Genomic DNA, 22,863 nt, shown 5'->3' on the forward strand with positions numbered 1-22,863 from the left:
CTGCTCTGGTTTTTATGGCATTTTCATTTGCGAAATTTCTGCACAATTAGTGAGAGGGAAACTTTGAATTGTGTTTTTGGGGCAAGTTGAATGGGAAAAGGGTTATGCAATCATTCCAAGTAAATTTGATTAATTGAAGCGAAAGAAACAAACTGAAAAAGTCTTTCACTTTAATTAGTTTTGGCTTGGGAATATGGGATTGTATTTAAAGAGACTCTTTCTTCTGACAATTTAATGGGTTTTCTCATAAAGTATACACTTTAATATCCTGAAAATAAATAATTAAAAAATAGTAAATATTTACTCTGATTTGAACCAATCTGATGAGCGTTTTTGGATCATCATCCCCTCCATTTCGACCAAAAGGTCAATCGGATTTGGCAAAACTAATTAGGGATAAACGAGGGTAAACGTCCTGCCACTTCCATCCGAAAGTGATTTGGTCGTGTCTATCTGAGAGATGGGATCCCTTTAAGTTGGGCCAACACTTTGCTTTATTTTGACAAGCAGCAGCAGAGGCACAAAGGAGCAGGACACCTCATCCGCCCACAACAATCCACCTGAAGGGGTGGCTGAAAGGGGTGGAACATGCATTAAACAAACAGCTGAGCCTTTTGTGTTGACTCATTAACGCACAAGCCAGGGGGAGACTCCGGGTGAAAGGAGAGGGTCCTGGCGAAACGACAGAAATGAAACATCAGGCTGATGAGAAGCCTCAGTCCGTACCACCGCTTCAAGTGAAATAAATACCCCAAAGTCATAAAAAGCAACAACAAAACCAAAGTTTTGAAAGTTTAGAGATGACAAAAGGTAAAGCGATATTTTAAGGAAGTTTATAAAAAGTTTAAGACTTAAGTAATATATTTAATATTATTTTTAAACAAAATTTTAAATACAATATATATTTAGAAAAAAAAACAAACATCTACCATCCCTAATTTAAGCAAAGTGCCACCCCCTGGGTCCTGACTGCTGCTGGCCACGTCTGGCAGGCGACACGACACTCGACTTGGCTTGAATGCCACAGGATACCGGGGGCCAGAGCCCGAGCCCGGAGTCTGGGTCGGATCCGCCGTCAGGAGCTGCCTGGTTGGGTGACTTGTTGTGGAGTAACAATTTTCATTTTCAACGCCGGGCGTCGGGCGTAGAGCGCAAAAAACGCATAAAATTTTACGAGCTAGAGGGGGCGGCACAAAAACCGGGGGCCAGGGCGAAGGCGGAGCAGGCGGGAAGGACAAGGGCAACCTGTGTATCCTGGGTGGGTTACGACTCCCTCGGTAAAAGTTTAGCTTTCGTGTTGGCCATAAAATGCCTGACAGGGCTTAGGAATGCAGTTGATTTGGAATGGAGTTTGGCGAAACTCTTACGCCTCAATGGAGTCAGCATCCAGCAGTCCATTGGGGGATTTTGCGGCTGATGTCTTCTCACCCAGGGGCAAGGGTTAAGGACTTGAGAGTGAGCGGGAGCACCACCTATACATACATACATTCAGAAAGAGAAACAAACAGTGTACAGGTGATGCCTTCTTCGCGTTTATTGAGTCGCTTTCCGTTAAGTTTCGAAATCTCCTTTTTATGGCAATAACGGTTAAGCGGCATTAGCTCCATCTCCTTCCCCCACTCCCACTAGTTATGCCAAAACGAGATTGCAGTATTGTGAGAATTAGCGGTAAATGAGCATGCTTAGTGGGCTGAGACAAGGAGAAGCAAAGAAAGAGATAGCCAGTTGGACAGAAGGTGGGAGCGGGAAAACCAGGATGAAATCTTAGGACAAACTTTTCTTTTCCACGGGGCATTTAAGTTCAATGAGGGGGCTGGGGCTTATAAAGCAGGTAATGGGACGTTGGGTAACTGCCAACTGTGAAATGGAAAACCTACTGGGAGTTGAGGTAGGGGATAAAATATTTGCAATAAGTCGGTAAGTATTTTTCGTTTTACTTTTTTAAGGATAGCTCAAGGTCACCAGAGTTACACTTTTTAAGAATTTAATAAAACGTCCTGATCCAATCCTGATCCTATTCTCAAGCGGAGTACCTTAAACGATTTCTAGATCGATTCTGCACCATTCTGCATCAAAACCCTGAGACGAAATATTTTTTAGATTTTTTGTCCATTTTTCCTGATGGGACCCTTGAAAATATGGTTTTCCCCTATGGGGTCCACTGTGATGGCTATATCTTCCTCAATTCTCATCCGATTCTCAAGCGGAATACCTTAAACGATTTCTAGATCGATTCTGCAACATTCTGCATCAAAATCCTGAAACGAAATATTTTTTAGTTTTTTTGTCCATTTTTCCTGATGGGACCCTTCAAAATATGGTTTTCCCCTATGGGGTCCACTGTGATGGCTATATCTTCCTCAATTCTCATCCGATTCTCAAGCGGAATACCTTAAACGATTTCTAGATCGATTCTGCAACATTCTGCATCAAAATCCTGAAACGAAATATTTTTTAGTTTTTTTGTCCATTTTTCCTGATGGGACCCTTCAAAATATGGTTTTCCCCTATGGGGTCCACTGTGATGGCTATATCTTCCTCAATTCTCATCAGATTCTCAAGCGGAATACCTTAAACGATTTCTAGATCGATTCTGCACCATTCTGCATCAAAATCCTGAAACGAAATATTTTTTCGATTTTTTGTCCATTTTTCCTGATGGGACCCCTTGAAAATGGGGTTTTCCCCTATATGGCCCACCGTGATGGCTATATCTTCCCCAATTCTCATCCGATTCTCAAGCGGGGCACCTTAAACGATTTATATATCGATTCTGCACCATCCTGCATCAAAATCCTGAGGCAAAATATTTTTCAGATTTTTTGTCCATTTTTCCTGATGGGACCCCTAGAAAATGGGGTTTTCCCCTATATGACCCACAGTGATGGCTATATCTTCCCCAATTCTCATTCGATTCTCAAGCGGATAAGCAATAGTTTTATAAATTATACGTAACTTCCTAAAATATAATTCAAGGTCACCTTCTAGTACCTTTTGTCCTTAATGCCTTATTCATGCTGTTTGATTAGCCGCAAATCCTTTTTTCAGTCTAACGCCCCCGCACAGCTTTGGCTTCAGCATTTAACGGGCTCTTGCCCTTTAGCCCCGAGCAAATATGCCGAGAGAGTGGAAAACTTTAACTACAAACACACAACGAAGGACCAAGGACACCCAGACACACAGGCACACAGACACACACACACAGTCACACAGCAGTCGGAGAAAGTCTAGCAGAGGGGCAAACAAAAGTAACTGAAAAATTTAGCGCTATGTCAACACATTCCAACAGGCAGCCAGGAAAATTCCTTGACTGCCTCGCCTCTCCTCCCATTTATTATTTCTTTTTCTTTGTAAAAAGCAGTCGTCCTGACAAAAGGACAATGCAACTCAAGTGTTCAGCCGAAAAAAAGGAAAGGCAGCTCACATGTGCTCAAACGAATGCCAAGTGCTTGTATTGCTCAATGGGCCAAGATGGGGAGATTTTAATAAGTAGCCTTAACTTGTAGTCCTTCCGAGTCCTGCTCGCCAGACTTTTCGGTAACTATTTTTGCAGAAAACTTTTCATGTATGCTCCAAGCCGCATACAAATTATTTTGGCCGAAAACTTTGTCCCCCCAAAACGTAAAGTATTTTAAAAAGTTTCCACCCACCCAACTCTCCATTTAGAGGTCGATTGTCTCGTGTGAGCTGAAAAAGCTGCTGGATAAATTAAGACGCAACCAGGACCACAAATCATTGAATTGAACCGCAATGCGACAGGATTTGTGAGCAAGGGGAGCTGGCAAGGACGAGAAGGTGACACCCGCGGGCTCAGCTGGGGCTTCCATTCAATCCGCCATCGATTGGCCCCTAAAGGCGACACATGTGGCAGGATATGCTCGCTATCTCCGCTCTCTACCCAGCATCCATACTTATTTATCTCTGCCATATTTTTGGTAATACAATTTCTGAGAATTTTCTTTCTGCGGCTGCTGGCTGTCCTGAATTTTAATAAACTCTGGGTCTGCTGATAAAAGAGGGTCCGGGGTTTGCTTTGAGAGGAGCTGGTACCCAAAGGGTTGACAACCCACACGAACTTTGCTCCGAAAAAGTTGTCGCTTAGCAAATTTTATCAATAATAAAAATGCCAAGACCCATTCCCTTGTTTTTCCCGCTTTCCTGGAGCCGAAAAATTTTCCAGTTGACATTGTCTTGTCAACCGTTTTTATAGTCGGCGCCCGTTCTGGTTTACTTTGCGTATTTACTTGGCAATTACTTCGGGTCGGGATTTAATTGAATGCAAAGTAGAAACTGCAACCCAAAACATTTTACTTCCAGGGGAGAAGCTCTGCACTGAAAGAAAATAGTCATTGGCAGTTGCATTACATAAAAAAGAACTTAAAGAAACCCAACTAACTGAGTTTTATTTTTGCAAGTACATCTGTCGCGACGATCTCCAACCGCACTGAAAAGGGAGAACTGTAGGTGCCACCGGGATCCGGAGCAGCCTTCACTCATGCCACAAAAACAGAACCCTGCAACTGAGATGGCAACTAAGAAGCAACCAAGGAGCACGGATTGTGTGGGCAGGGATTGAGTGTGTGTGTGTCTGTCTGTCTTCCATTTTCAAGTTGCATAATTTTGTTTTCCTTTCACAGCGCGGGCGCTCATTTCTCGCATTCTCCTTAGTCCCCCCAGCATCCATCCAGCCTCCAAGCCACACAGTCATCCAGAAATCTAGCCACCCATCCTCCCAACGGTGTGCAGAGTCTTGGCTGCATTCATACTTTTTCACACCCTTTAGGATTATTTCGTGCATGGCATCTGTGCACTGCAGGACTCGAGAGCTTGGGCTCCCGCAGCTCTTGCTGCCACACATGAAAAAATTAGTCCTTAATTTTGTATTTAATTGGTTATAAATTTTATCAAAATTAATTAAAGAAAAGAAACTAATTGATTGCTTTAACGAAGTTCAAAAAAGTGGAGTCTTGCCTGTATCTAAGTTTTGGCTTTAAAACGACAATCTCCCAACAATGCCTCTTAAAATATCAATAAGAGGTTATAACTTTTCTCATAAATATTTTAAAAATATTTAAGCAATTTTTTTATTTAAGGTGCATCATAGAAAAGACCTGCTCCTGTTGCCATTTGGCCTGAATGGGACTCGTTTCTGTTCTCATTTTCCTTATTCAGCGAGCTCTGCACCTGCTTTTTTAAAGCAATTTAAATTAACAGCAATGACGTTGACGAGGTCCTGCAGGAGCAGCAGCAGGAGCAGCATATGAATGTGACTCCATGTGGATGTGTTTGTTTATGCCCCACGGCCTCCAGAGGGGGGCGGTCCGGGAAAATTGCGAAGGTAGGTGGTACCCGACGTGCAATTGGAATGCAATTTGTTATGGGAAGTTAAGTCTCCACTTGTCAGTTAAGTTTACGCTTGGCTGTTTGCCCGTTGTCGTCGTCCTGTGCTCCACCCATCCAGCTTGGTCGACATGCAGTTATGCTCCCGGATCATGGCACTTGGCTCGTGGCTTCTGGCTTCTGGCTTCCACATCGACATCCACACACAACCATTTCCTCAGTTTTTTGTTTCCACCACGCCCCTAACTCATCCGCCGCCTGTCTGCGCCTGTCCTTGTTGGGCAGTTAAAAAATAATTAAAGTCTTTAAATATTTAAATTAATTTGTGCTGTGCTATGCAATTCTGCATCCAACGAAAAAAGCCACACCGAAAATTCCTTCTTAATTGGCACGGGGCAGTGAGTGCTGGTGCTGACGGGGCGGATGAGTGATATTCAAGATGGTCGTTGGGGGACGGAAATGGCAAAATGGCTGCCAGTCGTTTCTAATTAATAAGTAGCACATAGTTAAGGGAATTATAATCTAGAAACTCTAAAGATATTATTTAATTAAATTATTTATATCTCTTTAAAAATACAATTTTTTTTTCACTGTACACCAACTATCAAAACAACAGGAAAGTCACTAACTATGTAAACACCACCAAAAACAATGGCAAAAATCATCCGAACGCCAAGCACGCAACTTTTTACCACTGGCGCCAGTTTGGGGGAACCCGCCTACCGCCCACTTCCCTCCTCAGCCCACCACATTTGAGACTTTATAGCCGTTTACTTTGACATATCGCAACTGACTTAACCAAGCAGCAGCTCGACCAGCTAATGGAGCTGAAGCAGCTTACCAGCTAACTTTTTCCGGCAGCAAAACAACGAGTACTCCGCCCAGGCGAAGGCGAGATGTGGGCTGAGCGCCTCAACTTATGCTACACATAAGCGGGCTCCAAATGGACTCGGCAAATCAGACGATTTACATGCAGGCAAAATGTTGATTAGAAAATTAATTAAGGTTTTTACGATGGCACCGAACAGCCGGGGCTTAGTTCTCAGTTCCCAGTTCTCTGGCCTCCTCGGGTAGAAAAACTTTCGCTTCGCCGAATTTACGACTTTTTTATGACGGCCTGCCATGCGAAAGGACGAGAAGCGTTCGGGTGGTGGGCGGTTAGCTGGTTGGCCCATAAAAAAAGTGCGTAAAAACTTTCTGTCAGTATCAGAGGAGCTCCTTCTCCAACTGATAAAGCTGCCTGCTGTCAGGCAGGCCTGGAAGAACACTCCGTTCGTCGTAGGACCCATATGCAGATGAGTTCCAGTCATAAAGTTCTGAGGAAATTTCGTCCAATAAATAAATTGTGCGCCGAATGTGCGAAGCCTTTCATTCAGGTCCTTGTGGGGCGTCAACACGCCCACAATTTATTGGACGGTTGGGGAGGTGAACGAACTGCACAGAAAAAAGGATGTCCTTGAAAAATATAGGTAGATGACATCCTTTGGAAGGAGGAGTGTAACATTGAATCAAGAAGTAGGAGAGTAGGAAAAATAATTTTAAAAATTTCTCCCTGTGCAACTGACTTAAGCCACGAAGCTTGATTGGTGGCGTCAAGGATCTACCCAGTTACATAGATCTCAGCCAAAACATAACCGAACCGTTCTACCGTTCCAGACCCTCGAGCAACCCCTGTTTTGAATGCAACAAACACTCCGAGGGGAGGATTTCCACGGGCTTGTGGCACTGCACAATGGCGGGGAACTTGACGAAATCATTACTTCGCTCCGACATTTATTGATGCCATAAACTTGAAGATTTATGCGTTGTGGCAGTCGCACAAAGCACCCGAAAACACCCACCCCTCTGGGGCCGGAGCACTGCACCCGCCGCATCGGGGGCAGTACGCCCCGCCGCCTGTCCTGTGCTGCCCTACCCTACCCGGCAAACCGCACACAAATAACAGAGCTGGAAAACCCACCCGGCCAGGACATCGATACTATACAGTACCCCCTGACCAGGCTGCGTTAGAATTATCGTCCTGGCTACGTGGGCATGTCAAATTTTTTTTTTATTTTATTTTTTTTTTTCGTATTTTGGCATATTGCAGCTCAGTGGGAGGCAATGAAATAACCCATCCGATAAGCCCACCTCCCGGGTCTCCTTATCTATGCTCCTCACCCTGGCACAAACACACACACACAACAGCGTGTTAATTTATTTAAATTGACTACGTGCAAAGTTTGCATGCGTCTTGGGTCCTGCCACGCCCCCAACCCCGCCTCGCCTAGCCTGGAGCCCAAGTGGAGGGCACTGTCTTATTGTTTGCACAAATTTCACATTTTACTGCGTTCCGTCGACGTTTTTGTCTTCAAATGCAAACCAATTTCGCAGACTGCGGACAGGAATATGTGGCTGAGATTCATGGCCAGGCCATAACCGATAAAATAAATGAGCTCCTTTTAAGCTAGACCATAAAATTCATAAGAAAATATTAGAAATCTTTGAGTTTAGAAACTTTTTATTTGAATATTCATAACAATTTGAATTAAGCTTAATATAATTCATAAATTCAGTTAGTTTATTAATCCTAGAACTTCTACAATCTTTAGAAATTGTAATTCAACACAGGGGTGATTGTCTTGCAATTATTAGAGATTGGAGAAACCCTCAATAAATAATACTATTATGGCTTAATTATAGGAGTAATCGAAATATATAGACTTTTTTAATATCATAGTATAATTTGGTAATTGTATTTTTGTTCTAAAGGTTTTCCCCAACTGGTAGTAATAACTCATAAGCTGAATGTCTTTTCCGGTAGGGCGCTTGGCAACCGCCCGCGCATAAAAACTCATCTGAATGAGTGCCTCGCCTGCCCCACTGCCGTCGGATGGACGACAACGAAGTGCAGCAAAGACAACAGCCCGGGGTCCGACTCCACATTCTCCCACCATGGCCACCTACTCCTACGTTGGCGCGTTCAAGTGCACATTGGCTGCAGGCTGGCGCAGCTGTAGCTATGCACGGTCACAGCTGCTCCTTCAGCTTCAGTTCCTGCGGCCCGGCCGGCCTGCCCTGCTCGCAACAATTCGCGTGTCAACAATAAGCGCAATAACTTAAGCTGCATTCAATGTGGTGAGCAGCAGCAGCAGCAGCAGCCAGGGGCAGGTGATGAATGCGTCCCTCCGTGGAGGAGCCCAGCCAGCTAATTAACTGGCAAATGGATTTCAGATGTTGAGAACAGCAGAGGCAGCAAACACTGGCCACTTGTGCACCCCCGGCATCCATTTGGAAGCGGGAGCACTTGTAAAACACATTCTTAACAGTTTGCTTTCACATTTCCTCGGTTTACTCAATTCGAATTTCTATAGCACATGCATATGGGTTTTAGGAAGCAGACTTTTTGTGCTAATCTTCCAGCAGCTTTAACAATTGTCTTTAGATTTCACAAGGAATATAATTGATTGCCTAACATAGCAGAACATTATGATCTTACGAAAAAGTATAAGTCTAAAATGTTGTATATAGGTGAATCACAAAGATTTGTTCTAAAAAACGAGGCAGAAAAAACTAATAGAATTATATATACATACATTCAAGTTAACTATAGAAGATTATATGCTAAACTAAACAATAAATTTTGAATGCGCACTGAACGTGTTCGGTTGACTAGATTTAACTGCAGCTTCCGCTTTCCCAGTTGGCGACCATTAGTTTAACGGGTTGTTCTTTAGGTAATTGGCCAACAGAAGCAGGGCGAACGATGTGGTCAGGAACAAACTACCGGGTATTGAACGACGAACAGAATAATTTGGGTCTAGCTCTCGTTGGGCGAAGAGTTCCACATCGGCCTCATAAGTCTCGTAATTATTCCAATGCAGGCATTTCTTTACTGCATAAGACCAGCGCTTGTAGAGTAGCTCTCGACCTTCAAAAAATATTTCCAATTACACATTTTTCTCAAAAGGTTTTTTAAATTTTCCTAAAACTACTTTTTTTTGAGGCTTTATTACTTACGGTTCTGTGTAGTTGTCGGGGAAAAGACGTCCGTAGGCGGAGCATACATTTTCGCAGCGTATTGCAGAGATACCACATCCATGGTGATACCGGCGGCTATCATCGCACCTAGTCCTGCTGGGGATGTCGTCTGTGGGCGCTCCAACATATGGCCAACGATGTCAGCTATAAACTGAACAAGATGCGTGTTCTCGGCACAATCACCACCAAACGTGAGCACTGGCTGCATACAGGAACGACGCCAGTTAGGCGTGTCCTTTCTAAATGCCTGCAGCACTTCGTATATTTGAAACCCAGTAGCCTCATATGCTGCTTGAGTAATGTTCTCTGACGTTGTCTGACTGGTCAGCCCAAGAAGAATGCCTCTGGCATCGTGACGCCAATAGGGAGCATACAACCCATGAAATGCCGGTACGAATGTGATTTCTGAACGCTTGGCCGCTAATCCGCACTCGGCATTTAGCATAGAAGACGAGCAGGAGGACGAAATCATCGAGTTCTCGCCAATGAAAGTGTTCAAAGACTCTACCACGTTGTCGTTTGAGTTTATTTCGGTATTAATTCGCAACGTCTCCCGCAACCAAGTGATGGTGGATCCAGAGTTGGAAATAGCACCCTCCAGGGTATAGTTGGTAGCCTCTTTTGCGCCCAGCCTATGTGCGATTCCCGTGATCAGTCCGTTGGCAGAGTCGAGCTTCTCCTTGGCGGTGTTCAGCAGCACAAAGCAACTGTCGTCCAATGTGCATACATTCTGGCCAGCCTTAACGCACAGCTGACCCAACAGGCAAGCGGGCTGCTCACCCATAACTCCAGCAATTGGAATGCCCAGCAAGGGACCCTCCAGGACGTAACCGAAGATCTCCGAGTTGGAACGAATCCGTGGCAGTATATTCATGGGCAGTTTGAAGAACTGGCAGAGCTTGGGGTCCCACTGCTCCGTGGACAAATTCATAAGCGAGGTGTAGTGGGCATTTGTAACATCGGTCGAATGAACGCCGCTCTCCACTCCCCCGGTTAGATTCCAAAGAAGCCATGAGTCCAGTGTGCCAAACAGGCAATTCTCCTCCGCTATTGCACTCTTAACAGTCGAAACATGATCCGTAAGCCATCTTATTTTCAGGGCGCTGAAGCAGCTGCTCAACGGCAACCCGCTGCGATACCTCACGTAATCCACATTATGCCGGACATTATGGAGCAAGGTTTTCAGAATGGAAGTGCTACGGCAGTCGGACCAGCCGATGGCGTTATACAGCGGAAGCCCCGTTTGCTTGTTCCATAGCACAGAGGTTCCTCTTTGGTTCGCTATTCCAACGGCTATGATGTCCTGCGGATTTATTTCCAATATCACCAGATTTTTGTACGCAGTCTGCAATGTTGGGTGTGTGAAAATGATTAGCCTTTCGCGGTGATGATATAACTCCCCGAAGCCCATACGCACCTCGATACACTCCTGCATAAGCTTCCATATCTCCACAGGATCATATTCCAGCCAGCCTGCCTGGTGGACAATCTGACGCAGCTTCAGCTCATGGTAGGCCAGGACTTCGGCATTCTTGGTTGAGTAAACCTATGGAAATAGCGATTGTGTCAGCTGTGTGTTATGCGTATTTGTATATTTGTACGTGTGTCCGTTTGTTTCGGCATTTGGACTTTAGCGCTTGCTTACCAGGAATCGGCAGTGGGTGCTGCTCACGTACGCAACGCCAATGAGTGCTCCGAACCTTCCATACTGGCCGTTGCTCATTATTGGCTGCCCAGTGTCCACGGACACGTGCTATTCGGTGTTATTGTGGGCGAGCGGTGTAAAATGCCCAAACCGTGTTTTGTTGTTGGTAGTTGTCGCTTTTTTGGATGTTTTCAAAACATCGTTACCATCGATATATAAATCGAGAACAATCGAATATATGTGTACGGCAAGGGAAAATCCAGAAAATATCGACACATCTGACGAAAATATCGATATATTTGAGAGAAACTACCATCTCTTGGCTGCGCAGAGCGCGTAAAACCAAACGGAAAAAAGGAGAGAGTTAGAGAGTAATATAGAGGGGGCGGAAGAGGAAGCGTAGAGTCGAACGGTAAATCAGGCCCATCCAAGTAGCTTTTAGAATTGCCAGTGAGCAGTCTAAAAACAGAGAGAAACCCTCTACGGAGGCAAACGAAACGGATTCCAGGAAAAGAAAACAAATCAAAGTGGCGGAAACAATTCCGAAGAATCGGAATAGCAAGGATATGATGAGCACTAAGTCGGATAACAAGATGCAGAGGTACTACGCCGAACGGGAAACCACAGGACCCGAGTTCGGTAAGTTTGGTTTTCTTTGGCATACAAGGGAAAACCCAGCGCAGCAAATCTCTGAATCAACCCCCAAAAAAAAAAAACCAATGCAGGACGATTGTCCTGGCGTGTCTTCTGCGCTTAGGGGTTGTTGATGGCTGCTTTTGGCGAAGAAACGCAGAAACAGAGACAGATTTTAACGATTTTTCCCACTTCTCCGGCCCACAGACGATCGCCTCATAAAACTGGTTCGCGCCAATCCGGCCATCTACGATGTCAGCCACCCACACTACCGCCGGAATCCTGTAAGAGTGGACATATGGGATCGAATCGCCACCGAGCTGGGCGCCTCCTGTAAGTTATGGTGTTGTGTTTACGGCGTAGATTGTCTATTAAAACCCACCCTTCTTATTGCCACAGCTCGTTTCCTGCAGACCAAGTGGAAAAACATACGCTACAACTATTTGCAGGAGATCAAAGCCATTGAAACGGGCCAGGCCAATCCGAATGTGAGAAAACGTCGGTTCACCGAGGATTTGTCCTTCCTGCAAAACACCGCTCAAACGTACAACGTGAAGAAGCTGCAGAGCTACAATGCCGTGCCCCAGAACGGCAGCAGTGACAACGACAGTAACAGTTTCCTTTACCCGGACCCCGAGCACCTGAAGATCGATGCCTCCGAGGGCTATGACATCATCGAACTGGATAATAGTGAAGATGGCTCTCACAGCGATGACAACGAGATTGTGCCGGAGCTGCAGCTGGACATGCATTCCAAGCCTGTGATCTCGCTTCAGGGTGCGCTCAACGGTGCCCGCAGTAGCAGCAACAGCCGTAGCCACGACAATGAGAATGACCATACCCACGTTAGCTCGCCGGCCTCCTCGCCCCTCCTCACTCCCATGGTGGTTATGGGCAATGGCTTTGACCAGGAGCAGGTGCAGCCCACCCACGTCAGCGACATGAACCAGGAAATTCCAAAAAACAACTCCCTCTCCAACGGGGAGGTCACCATCGAACCAATCTACAAGCCAGCGGCAACCAGACGCCCACTTCCCAGCGATTTTCTGTCCAGTCGAGCCAAACGTAAAGTCATTCCGACACCTCCTTCGCTGACACCATATAACGACCCCATCGAGCTGTACTGCCTGTCGCTGGTGGACACCTTGCGCAGTATGCCCCGATCGGAACGGGAACGAGTCAAGTTTGAGTTCGCCAACATACTGAAGGACGCCAAGTACAAGGACGAGACCTAAGCGAGCTATCGGGCATCTCTTCTCATGCAATACGTACAATTTTCGATTAGTCCACGATTAGGTTTATAAAATCACTCTTACAAAACACTCATACAAGGTCACTCCTGTATACACCCATTATGTACTTTTCACCCTACTAGACATAGAATTTACTATGCTACGATTGCGTTTCTAGGCTAAGATCTATGATTAACTTTGTTTAGAACTTGTATTAAGATGAAACGGTATGTGTCCATATCTAATCAGTTGTATCAACAATGAACCGAAATAAATTATGCACAAAAAGGGCATATAATTATGTCTAATGTCCTGTAACAAACGAGTAAAACGACTTTATTTCATTAGCAGCTCAAGGCGGCTTAAACATTTTATTGTTAATTAATAAAAGTAGTGTGTAAAGTATATTTTCTATTGCATACGATCGGAGGACCTAGATATCGCTCTCGATCGGTTAGTGCCAACTAAAAATCATCTACCTGAGCCTCGGCTCTCGAATCCCCGATTAAAAAATACATCTAAATATTAACTGATGTTTCGAGTCTTTTTACAACAAGAACTGGTTAGTCTATATATCATATATATAGTGCTTAAGGCATATACAGCATCCGTTATATGATTATTGTGTGATTATATGATGTGAATCAACTAAAGGTTAGAACAGCGTACGCATAGAATATCTTCTATCAAGACTGCTTCGATTAAAAACTAAAAACAAGTAGTGTCGCCATAACATCCATCTATTTACACCTCGCGGCGTGGCGTATTTAGAACCGAAGTCTGGGTCTGCAGCTGACGCCTATCCGCATCCGAATTCTTGTTACTATCGTCAGTGTCCAGAATGTCGGAAAGGTCGTACATACTGGGCTGGTAAGCCATCAGCTCCGAGCCACTGGTAGCTAACAGAGTTAAAATACATTTTAGATATCATCCTAAGGATTCAAACGAGTTTCAGGACTCACCTTTCCTGTCGTTGCTCATGCTGTCATTGGGAAACGAGAGGCCATAGTTGTCCAGTAAATCCGAGTCGTTGAAGAGCTGCAACAAAAACGTAATGGTTAGTACATGTTTTTAAATGGACTTTCGGTCGTAATGGCCTGGCTTGATGGGTATGGACGCATTGTGCTGACCTTTAATAACAGCTCGTCCTCGGTCAGCTGCACAATGGGCGTCCTGCCAAGCGTCTAAATGTGAAAATAGAAGGATTATGGCATAAGGTTCTGGTCGGACACACGGACACCCTAGGATGGAAATTAACTCTAGAGAGATACTTACACCCAGCAGCATGTTTTGATCGATGGAAACGCCATCACCACGCAGCAGATCCTTGAGAGTGTCCAACTCATCCTGCACATTGTCCAAATGGCCGTTCACTTCGTCACTGTAACCGTAAGAAATAGCGTCTTCATTATTGTTGAAATCGGTAGGCGCCAGGGGCTTCTTGTCTACTAACACTGAGTTCATCCTAAGGAGTTCTCGAGCACCGCCGTTCTCGCCACCAGTGTACTTGGCAACAGCCATGGCTCCATCATCGTTGGCTCCCGCCTTGGCAGCTGCGGCTGCCTTCGATGTGGAGGCCTGATTGGCGTCCAGCAATGCGCTACCAGAGGACACATCAAAGCTGTTGGAGAACTTTCCACTGCTGACGGTTGACTGGCCAAACTTTTGCTGTTGATCGAGCTTGGCAGCCTTCTCATTAGATGGCAATAGGTCAGCGTCCTGGAAATGGTCATGGAATAAGGTAATCTCATAGATGGGATAACATTTTTGGATACTTACTTCAAAAATATCAGTTGGCATATCCTGACTGATAAAGTCCACATTGTACAGGTCGTTGTTCGAAGGATTGATAAGCTCCAGCAATCCCGAGTTCTGCTCTGGCTCGGCCTTAACTAGCACAGGTTGGACCACTTGGACATCCTCCTTGGTTTGGGTACGCTGAGTCTTGGGCGAACCATCATCAACGATGGTTCCATCCATCTCAATGCGGCGTTTCTTGTTCTTCTCCTTCAGTTGCTGGCGCTTTCGCTCCTGCTCCCGCACCATTGGTGTGGTGAGGATGTGCTCCTCATTAAAGGTTGGACTATTGGGTAGTTCCTGGACATGCGAGTCGGGAGCTTCAGTGACGGTGTAAACCACTTGCGGTGCCGGCGAACGGCTCACACTAGAGGCCATCGGGGAGGCAGCTTCGCCCAGCAGCAAGTTTCCGTCTGAGATTCCATTGCCCGGGAGGAGCAAGTCCTCTACACTTTGATTGGAATAATCGACATGGTGCGAGCTCATGCTAACGTTGGAACGAGGACGCTCAACGGCCATCGGCGACACACTTTCCTGGTCGTACTGCGACGCATTGGCGTATGGAGCCGGTGAGGGATTCATCACCTCCTCCAGCAGCTCCTCGCTCAGTTCATGGATGACGGGGCCGCCGCCGCCCTCGCTCTCAGTTTCACTGGTGGTGCGGGCGCGATCGTTCTCCGGCGTGTCGTTAATCATGAGCTGCATGTGACGCTTAACACCAGACATGTTGCGCGACGGCTGGACAATGGAGATCAGGAACTGGATCAGCTTGTTGACAATCTGCTGTTGTTTGGCGTGCTTTTGGCGCAGGCTGGCAATCTCCCGCCACAACACCTCGTTCTCCTGCTTCATGGCGGAGAAGCGCGAGTCCAGATTGTCCTGGCGACCTCGCATCACCTTCACATCGTTAAGGATCTTTGACACGGCTTCCTGTTTCAAAGCCGACTTCTCCTCCACGTTCTTGTTGTTGGAGATCTTGCGTTTGATTTGGTCCAAGAGGAAGGGGGAGTTGCGCTTAAAGAACGGATGTGAAAACTCGATTTCGTCGCGATCGAAACGCAGACCGCCGTTGTCAATGGACGTGATCTTGTGGAAACCATCTGCAAATCACAAAGCTATCGTTAGTAGGGGAATCTTTTCCTCAAGGCTCTAGAGTACTTACACATATTCAACTGGCGAATGAAACTGGCCATGTTATTGTGCTTGTAGTTGAGCGGCAACAGTTCCCTTGCAAACTGCGCCTGATTTTGGATGACAAAGCTGTTTCCATCCTAAAATAGAGAATAAGAAACGATATAGAAGTTCTGAGGAATGCTGATATGCCACTGCCACAATTTTCCGCACATAGCTGCGGCAAGCCGCAGCAACAATGCGATAAGCGGTCTACGCAATGAATTGTATATATTGGCAGTAGCAATTATCTAATTATAAATCCATCTCTATACTATAGCTGCCAAATGTGTGTATATACTGTAAACGCCGGGCTTATCAGTCATTAAATTTGGTAAGAGAGCAGTTGGGTTCTTATCTAATTGGAAAAGCGAGGGAATGACCAGGGAAATCGTTCGATTAACAACTGCCGCAGACGGAAAATTTTTCAGAGGGCACGCACGTACGCATGCAAAATAACAAAAACAGACGGACAAGATGCATACGTGCGCTGCGGCACAGCAACAACAATACCCAGCAGCGCAGAGAAAGCCAGAGAGACAAAAAGGGCGGTGGGGCGACCTGAAGACACCTGCACACAGACCCACACTGATGGTGTTGTTGTTGCCATGCTGATAAAAGGGCGAGAGGCAAGGTAAATAAACAACATGGCGGCGGCCTTACCTTGGTCCAGCAAATTAGGTGATTCGTATCACCATCGTCCACCAGCCGCCAGAGCTTGGCCAGGAAGGCCGGCACTCCGCTGCCAATGGTTCCATGATCCCCATACGAATGCATGCCGCGACGTGGACTTATGCGCTCCTGGTCGTGTTCCTCCTGCTCGTCGTCCTCCTCCTCGGCAGACTCGTGCTTGAATTGCACGGCTTTGGTCGCTGAACGCTGCCTGGACATATAGCCACCAGCTGGAATGAGAGAGACGGCCCAGGCCCAGGCCAGAGTTGTAATCAATGAATTTGCAACACACGTCGTTGCCGCCGCCGCCGCCGCCGCTCTATTTTCCCCGTCCACAGTTCACATTTCGTTCGAGTGCAAGTGTGCGAGTGAGTGTATGTGTGCACATGTCCACTCGCCTCTAACTGTGTGCGTGCGGCGTACGATGTGGGGATTTGATGTGAAAGTTGCAGCTTGGAACTTTTCCGCCTCCGTAGCGGCCGAAACTAGTGCGTCATTGCCCCAATCGAGGCTCCAATCTACCTACCTTAACAATCCGTAGCTCCCTTTCAAGCTAAACAGTTAAAGTTGTTCTAACTTGGTTGTTTTTCAGTTTTTTTCACTTCTCTTTTTGTTTTCCCGACGTTCACTTTGCGAATTGAACAGTTTTTAGTGATTTATAAACGTTTTTATGAACAGCGTTAAGTTAAAATCCACGAAATTATATTTTTTTCTCTTTCTCCTCTTCTTTTCTATCCTCAGTGTGTTGGTAAACGTAGTGATTCGACAAAAACCTATCGAAAAACACAGAGCTGCTATTTATACCATCGCCTGCACACTGGTTCAGAATACCAAAAAATATAATTGGTTTTGGCCAAAATTAATAACTCGAAAACGGGACAACATATTCTAAATTTGCTTCTTGTATTATGTTAAAAAAAAGCAAAAACAATATATTTACGAGGAAATACTCTTAAAAATTCTTTTCTTCGGTTAAAATTATTAAAAAAGTATGATTTTCTAATGATTAAAATAAAAACATTTGGTGAGCCTAAAATCTATCTATTTAAGATATTAGTAAAATAACAAACTTAAAAACCCAAAATTACAATATAGGTTATTGTCCAAAAAAAATGGTTGTCTGAACCAGTGTGCGTCGAAGACATCCAGACGTATTTTTTGTCTCTTCGGAGGCTCCAGTATTTTCTGGCCCGGAACTGGAACTAGCTCTTTCTAGTAAATTCTGACCGGTGACGAGCCCGCATGCCATACATCAAATATCGTATATATATATTTTAATTATCTTTATAGTTTACGTATAATTTTTAAACCTATAATTAATTTTTCGTCACAAAATTGATATCAGAAACTTGGCGAGTGGCACGCGGAATCTTCACCAGTATTTCACATCGTCAAGTGGTTTTATTTATTTTATTTGAAAGTTGACCGCAAGTTATTGAAAGTTGAAAGTTGATCAAGACTTATTATTGGAGCGTTTTTAATAGTTCTTTAATTGATGATCAAATGATGATTATCGTCAAAGCACAGGGATTCCTTGGATTTTAATACTCCAGAGACTACCCGCCTTGGGTTGGTTTCCAACACTGCACTTTGAGCATTTGCCAACACAGAGCGCATATGTTGAAAAACGGCAATTAATATCAGCCATTTTTTTCGTGCATTTTGGTTGGCTATAACTATGAGCAAAACAGAAAAACTGCAAGAACAGTGGACCAAATCTGATTTATAACAATGCTAATTTAGGCCGCGCGTTGAAACACAGCCAAAAGTTAGCTAGATCGGCGGCGAAAATGTGTGGAAATGCGCGTGTGGAAAAGTACAGACAAAAGGGCCCGCTCTGTACGTGAGCATCGGTGTGAATGTGTTGACGGCGAGCAACAACAATTGATTGAAAAAGGCGCCAGATTGCTGAGCTCGTGTTAATTAACAAACGAACTTAAAAATTGGTAAAAGAACAAAAAAAGCCGGTAACCCAACTAAACGTAAGAAGCTGCCCTCCACGGGAACCAAGCTACTACTCACAATGATGAACAATCACTACCACTTGCCGCACGAGCACCCGCCGCCCAATGTGGCACACCAGTTCTTGCAGCAGGCGTCTCAGCTTCCGGTAGCTGGAAACGGCACTGCCCCAGGCACTACGTACGGCTACCTGCCCCAGCCGGCTGGACAGCAGCCGCAGTGGATGACCACGACTTATCAAATACTGCCCCAGGCGCAGGCGATCGCCGGCGGGGCCACCGGTGGTTCCACATCGGTGCCCAAGCGATATTATACCACCTCAGCCCAGTCACCTCATCCGAACACCATTCAGATTACAAACAGCTTCGCACAACATAGCAACCCCACGAAGCAACAGGCTCCTGTGGCCAGCTCTTCCTCATCCGGGCCAAGTTCCTTCAAGACCAACAATATACGGATTATCTCGACGGCTCCCAATGTCTACGGGCTGAGCAAGACAGCCCAGGAACAACATCCCATTTATGCGCCGGTTCAATCCTACTATTTGCCAAATTCTGCGACTCAATCGGGTGCCCAACTGAACACGTTAATGGCTAAACAGCTCCAGCCGCCTCCACTGGTGCCTGTGAGCACATCCTCCTCGCCGCCATCTACCGTGGTTCTGGACCGCATCAACATATGCATTAATAACCACTACGCCGAGTCCCCCGCCGCCCTTAGTTCGTCGTCATTGAGTTCGTCGCAGCAGCCGTCACCTATTATCCCGGCCATCCAGCACAAGGCCATCCTGCCGCTCATTGACAGCAGCACAGCTGATAGCAGCAGCTGCAGCAGCAGCTCCGTCTCCAGCAGCAGTTATGGCGGTGGGACGACCACTTCGGCGGCTGTGGTGATTGTGGATGAACCGGATTCGACGACCACAACACCGCAAACTCCACCAACCACTCCGGAGACGATGATCTCGCCCGGAAAGTCTTCGCCCTCGCCTCCGCCTCCCTCGCTGCTCAAGACGACCAGCCAAATGAAGCAAAGCTTCAAGCCAATCGAAGCAGCACCGCCCACACCTCTAACTCCACCGTCCCCACCACCGCCCCTGGCTTCGGCGCCACCAACAGTCACATACGCTCTCCAGGAAGACGTATTCATAAAATGCAACGACGGCCGATTCTACCTGGGAACCATAATTGAGCAGACGACGGAGCAATACCTCATTAGGTTTGACGATAAATCCGAGCAGTGGTGCGAGCCCGACAAGCTGCGAAAGCTGGGCGGAAGCAGTTCCTGTGGCGGCACCGGAGGTGGCGGATCCGGCTCTGAGTCCTCCAGCAGTTCCGCCACCGGACCAATGTGCGTGGCCTGCAAGCGATCCGACATTGACGATGTTGTGGAGATCTGTGAACGGTGCGGAAGAGGTTACCATCGGGGATGCACGATGGAAATAATCACTGGCAGCGGTATCTGGTGCTGCAAGCGCTGTGCCAAGCCAATGAAAATGCAGCAGTCGGTCAACCTGGACAACCTCAAGCCGGCGGGAATCTGTCGCCAATTTCCCTACCATGTGAGTACCCAAATCCAACAAATGAAAGTAACCTCGCTAATCTATTGTCTACCCACAGTTGGATAAGCTCAGCTGGGATGAGAAACATCGGGTGAACATGGAACAGATCTACTGCTACTGCGGCAAGCCAGGAAAATTCGATCACAGCATGTTGCAATGCTGCAAGTGCCGCAATTGGTTTCACACCCAATGCTTGCAGAACTTTAAACAGAAACTGCTTCGCGGAGATATGTAATAAAATATTTAAAATTAATCAATTATTCGTTTAAACTAATCTGTAATATGTGATTGTTTCAGGTTCTTCGTGTTCTGCTGCACTGTCTGCAACGAGGGCGTTGAGTTTGTGCGGAGACTGCAGATAGATTGGGTGGATGTGCTCCACATTGCCCTTTACAATCTACGCAAGCACCAGCACCAGAAATACTACCACTTGCTGAAGGATATTTGGCCCTTCATTCTCGAACAGCGCCATCAGCTGCCCATCTGCGAACAGTGGCGCACGATGCCGGAAACTGCACTCATGGAGCGCATCAAGCAGACATTAAAGGACCATACGGACCGGTTTGTCTGCGGCAGGGAATTCAAGAGGGCCCCAGCTTTTTACGCACTGCGCCACGGCATACCGCCACTGACCCCAAAAGTGTTCCTCCAGGCCCACGAACAGCCGACTGATGAACTTCTGACAACCAAGTTCAATCTCGTACTGATGCCTTTCGATGAGGTGGAGAAAAATCGGGGGGAAGACCCTTCGAAGAGAGCGCCCAAAGATGTATACGAGTTTCATACGGACGAGGATGAACAGGTGGAGACTAGCGAGGATGACATCCCGATCAAGCAAATTATCGAAAAGGCGAAAAAACAGGCCATCAAAAGTGTCGATGAAATGGAGTTGGCATTGCCGGATAAGCCTGAGAAAATGGATACGGTTGAACTCGATCTGGCCGATGACAATGCCAATGATGGAGATCCGGGCAAGCTGCCAGCACCCATTCAACCACTTCTGAATACAAACAGCAGTCGCAAGCGCAAGGCCTTCCGCCTCTCCAAGCGCTACGATAACAGCCGCAATCATTGTGATCTTTCGTCCGACGAAAACTCGAGCAGCAGCCGTGGCACCAGTTCGCTGGACCTCATCATACCACCGCCAGCCAACTTTTTGGGCCGCAATAACCCCTTCTTGATGGCAACGCCCAAGAAGTCTGCCCCCAGTCGTGGTGTTGGGATTGGAGCGGGCGTCGGTGTGAATGATATCATAAATAGCATTTTTAAACTCAAGGGATCTGCCAAGGAGCAGCCGCGCATGGTGCGCACAATAAAGCGAAGACTGAGTGCCAAAGACATCACCATTGGACCCAATCAGGAGGTGCGCCGACGTCGCACTCGCCGCCTAACGACTGCCGTTGAGGTAAGGTCTCTGTACCCTATGCCTATTTCTAACTAATTTGGATCTCTTACTATCTCTAGGTCATCAGCACCACAACCATAAATCCCATTCCTAGCCACTACCTTCCCATATATGCCAAAGATTTGCAGCCTCCAGCGCCACCGATTGGTAAACCGACGCATGGACGACTGTTGCGACAGCGACCGCAGAAGACGTCGCCGAGCCAAAGTCGCCGGAATTCGACCAGCTCCACAGCAACCACCAGCAGTAACGGCGGTGGAGTAACAGGACATTCCATGCTGGACCTTAAACAGTCGGTGAACAAGTACTTTGGCGGCGCCATGAATCGCATCGATGCAGGAGAATCGTTTGCTATACGGGCCAAGCGGCGGATGGGAAACGGGCAGGTTCAGTACCTGGTGGAATGGGGAGGCGATGCAGCGGCCACAGCCACGGCAACGGTCTCGGCGATGGGAAACTAAACTCTGGCATACCAATCATGTGTATTAGAATTAATATTTTTTCATTTTCATTATCATTATTATTTACCTGCGTTATTCTTTGAAAAATGTTTGCTGCCAAGTCTGGGCCTTTTTATTTGTTAATGTTTAAAAAGTTGATTACCAATCCACTGCCAAAATAGTAAAACATATGTTCAAACACTATTGGTTCAGCACTCTATCGATATAATGTTAAAATGCAAATGAAACTAAATACAGGTTATTATTGTGCAATGGCAGTTAATTGTTGCGGTGAGAAATTCTCCAAAATTTCTACAAAATTGGTAAAAAGTATTACAAGATTATGAAGCAAAAGGAAAAATGTAATATTTGCTGCTGAAATTTCGTATTAAACAATATGTATGAAGAAACACGTTTTCATTAAGTTCACTAAATTAGCTCTATTTCCACTGTATATTTTTGAAAAATATACAAATGTACTAGAAATACTAGAAAGGAAACTCACACACACCCACAAATTATGTAATGCATACAAAAAATAATTGAGGTATACCACACAAGTTAATTGGAATTTATAATTAGTTTAATAATTTCCGAGCATAGACTAGATAAACTTAAAATAATAAGCTCATTCGTATTGTGTAAGTAAAAAAAAAACGCTAAATTAAATCAAAATTGAGTTGAACGCAAAATAAATCTCAAGCTGACTTTGTAGTGTAGGATAAAAACAGTAAGAATTATGTACGTAAATGCCCAAATAAATGTTTCCAAGAATGAAAAACGGTCCTCATATTTTTTAGTCCTAACCCAAGTAGGCGTCGAAAGTGACATTTTCGTTGAAAGCTCGTCGGGGCTGTGCTCTGTCATTTCATTAGGTACTCGACTGCCAAGTAGGTTGTATGCGGCCACAAAACAAAAAAAAAATTGGTTTATTGCCATAAAATAAAAAAAAAAATAACAAATTCGTTTGATACACTCGGTCGTTGGCG

The 22,863-nt window shown here is 45.8% G+C and overlaps 4 protein-coding genes across 7 annotated transcripts; 2 read left to right on the forward strand and 2 right to left on the reverse strand.

The window, feature by feature from the left end:
• Positions 1-7,822: 7,822 nt before the first annotated feature.
• On the reverse strand, positions 7,823-11,223 carry LOC108123175 (glycerol kinase 3). The gene is made up of 4 exons (XM_017238229.3): positions 11,006-11,223; positions 10,778-10,906; positions 9,340-10,705; positions 7,823-9,250 (listed from the first exon to the last, which is right to left on the reverse strand). Exons 1-4 carry the CDS (start codon positions 11,081-11,083, stop codon positions 9,033-9,035), a joined length of 1,791 nt encoding a protein of 596 aa, XP_017093718.2. The 5' UTR covers positions 11,084-11,223; the 3' UTR covers positions 7,823-9,032.
• A 64-nt stretch (positions 11,224-11,287) lies between these two features.
• Dlip3 (Dorsal interacting protein 3) lies at positions 11,288-13,081 on the forward strand. Its single transcript, XM_017238231.3, has 3 exons — positions 11,288-11,644; positions 11,846-11,971; positions 12,038-13,081. Exons 1-3 carry the CDS (start codon positions 11,572-11,574, stop codon positions 12,871-12,873), a joined length of 1,035 nt encoding a protein of 344 aa, XP_017093720.1. The 5' UTR covers positions 11,288-11,571; the 3' UTR covers positions 12,874-13,081.
• Positions 13,082-13,205: 124 nt separating this feature from the next.
• Hsf (Heat shock factor) lies at positions 13,206-17,284 on the reverse strand. Of its 4 annotated transcripts, XM_017238227.3 has the most exons (9): positions 17,036-17,284; positions 16,501-16,739; positions 15,830-15,938; positions 14,650-15,767; positions 14,324-14,589; positions 14,146-14,251; positions 14,001-14,054; positions 13,833-13,908; positions 13,206-13,769 (listed from the first exon to the last, which is right to left on the reverse strand). In XM_017238227.3, the coding sequence occupies exons 2-9, from the start codon at positions 16,726-16,728 to the stop codon at positions 13,615-13,617; spliced, it is 2,112 nt and encodes a 703-aa protein (XP_017093716.2). In that variant the 5' UTR covers positions 16,729-16,739; positions 17,036-17,284; the 3' UTR covers positions 13,206-13,614. The 4 variants fall into 4 exon arrangements, with proteins under 4 accessions (XP_017093716.2, XP_017093714.2, XP_017093717.2 ...); XM_017238225.3 differs by having other exon boundaries at positions 14,146-14,589; XM_017238228.3 differs by lacking the exon at positions 14,001-14,054 and having other exon boundaries at positions 17,036-17,283.
• An 830-nt stretch (positions 17,285-18,114) lies between these two features.
• Positions 18,115-22,802, forward strand: Pcl (polycomb protein Pcl). Its single transcript, XM_017238194.3, has 4 exons — positions 18,115-20,029; positions 20,088-20,260; positions 20,327-21,434; positions 21,494-22,802. The coding sequence occupies exons 1-4, from the start codon at positions 18,533-18,535 to the stop codon at positions 21,893-21,895; spliced, it is 3,180 nt and encodes a 1,059-aa protein (XP_017093683.2). The 5' UTR covers positions 18,115-18,532; the 3' UTR covers positions 21,896-22,802.
• Positions 22,803-22,863: the final 61 nt, after the last annotated feature.

This window comes from Drosophila bipectinata, chromosome 2R (genome assembly GCF_030179905.1).
Source record: "Drosophila bipectinata strain 14024-0381.07 chromosome 2R, DbipHiC1v2, whole genome shotgun sequence".
In the NCBI taxonomy this organism is placed as follows: Eukaryota; Metazoa; Arthropoda; class Insecta; order Diptera; family Drosophilidae; genus Drosophila; species Drosophila bipectinata.

What these genes read in the sequence shown, in the direction of transcription:
- Dlip3 (XM_017238231.3), top strand. Translation starts at nt 11,572, where the DNA reads ATGATGAGCACTAAGTCGGATAACAAGATGCAGAGGTACTACGCCGAA. An exon ending in AACCACAGGACCCGAGTTCG is followed by an intron (nt 11,645 to 11,845) that starts GTAAGTTTGGTT and finishes TCCGGCCCACAG; the next exon opens with ACGATCGCCTCATAAAACTG. An exon ending in CACCGAGCTGGGCGCCTCCT is followed by an intron (nt 11,972 to 12,037) that starts GTAAGTTATGGT and finishes TTATTGCCACAG; the next exon opens with CTCGTTTCCTGCAGACCAAG.
- Pcl (XM_017238194.3), top strand. Translation starts at nt 18,533, where the DNA reads ATGATGAACAATCACTACCACTTGCCGCACGAGCACCCGCCGCCCAAT. An exon ending in GTCGCCAATTTCCCTACCAT is followed by an intron (nt 20,030 to 20,087) that starts GTGAGTACCCAA and finishes GTCTACCCACAG; the next exon opens with TTGGATAAGCTCAGCTGGGA. An exon ending in GCCTAACGACTGCCGTTGAG is followed by an intron (nt 21,435 to 21,493) that starts GTAAGGTCTCTG and finishes TACTATCTCTAG; the next exon opens with GTCATCAGCACCACAACCAT.
- Hsf (XM_017238225.3), bottom strand. Translation starts at nt 16,728, where the DNA reads ATGTCCAGGCAGCGTTCAGCGACCAAAGCCGTGCAATTCAAGCACGAG. An exon ending in CATTCGCCAGTTGAATATGT is followed by an intron (nt 15,768 to 15,829) that starts GTAAGTACTCTA and finishes TGTGATTTGCAG; the next exon opens with ATGGTTTCCACAAGATCACG. An exon ending in CATGAGCAACGACAGGAAAG is followed by an intron (nt 13,770 to 13,832) that starts GTGAGTCCTGAA and finishes TAACTCTGTTAG; the next exon opens with CTACCAGTGGCTCGGAGCTG.
- LOC108123175 (XM_017238229.3), bottom strand. Translation starts at nt 11,083, where the DNA reads ATGAGCAACGGCCAGTATGGAAGGTTCGGAGCACTCATTGGCGTTGCG. An exon ending in GCACCCACTGCCGATTCCTG is followed by an intron (nt 10,907 to 11,005) that starts GTAAGCAAGCGC and finishes CTATTTCCATAG; the next exon opens with GTTTACTCAACCAAGAATGC. An exon ending in CCCGACAACTACACAGAACC is followed by an intron (nt 9,251 to 9,339) that starts GTAAGTAATAAA and finishes TATTTTTTGAAG; the next exon opens with GTCGAGAGCTACTCTACAAG.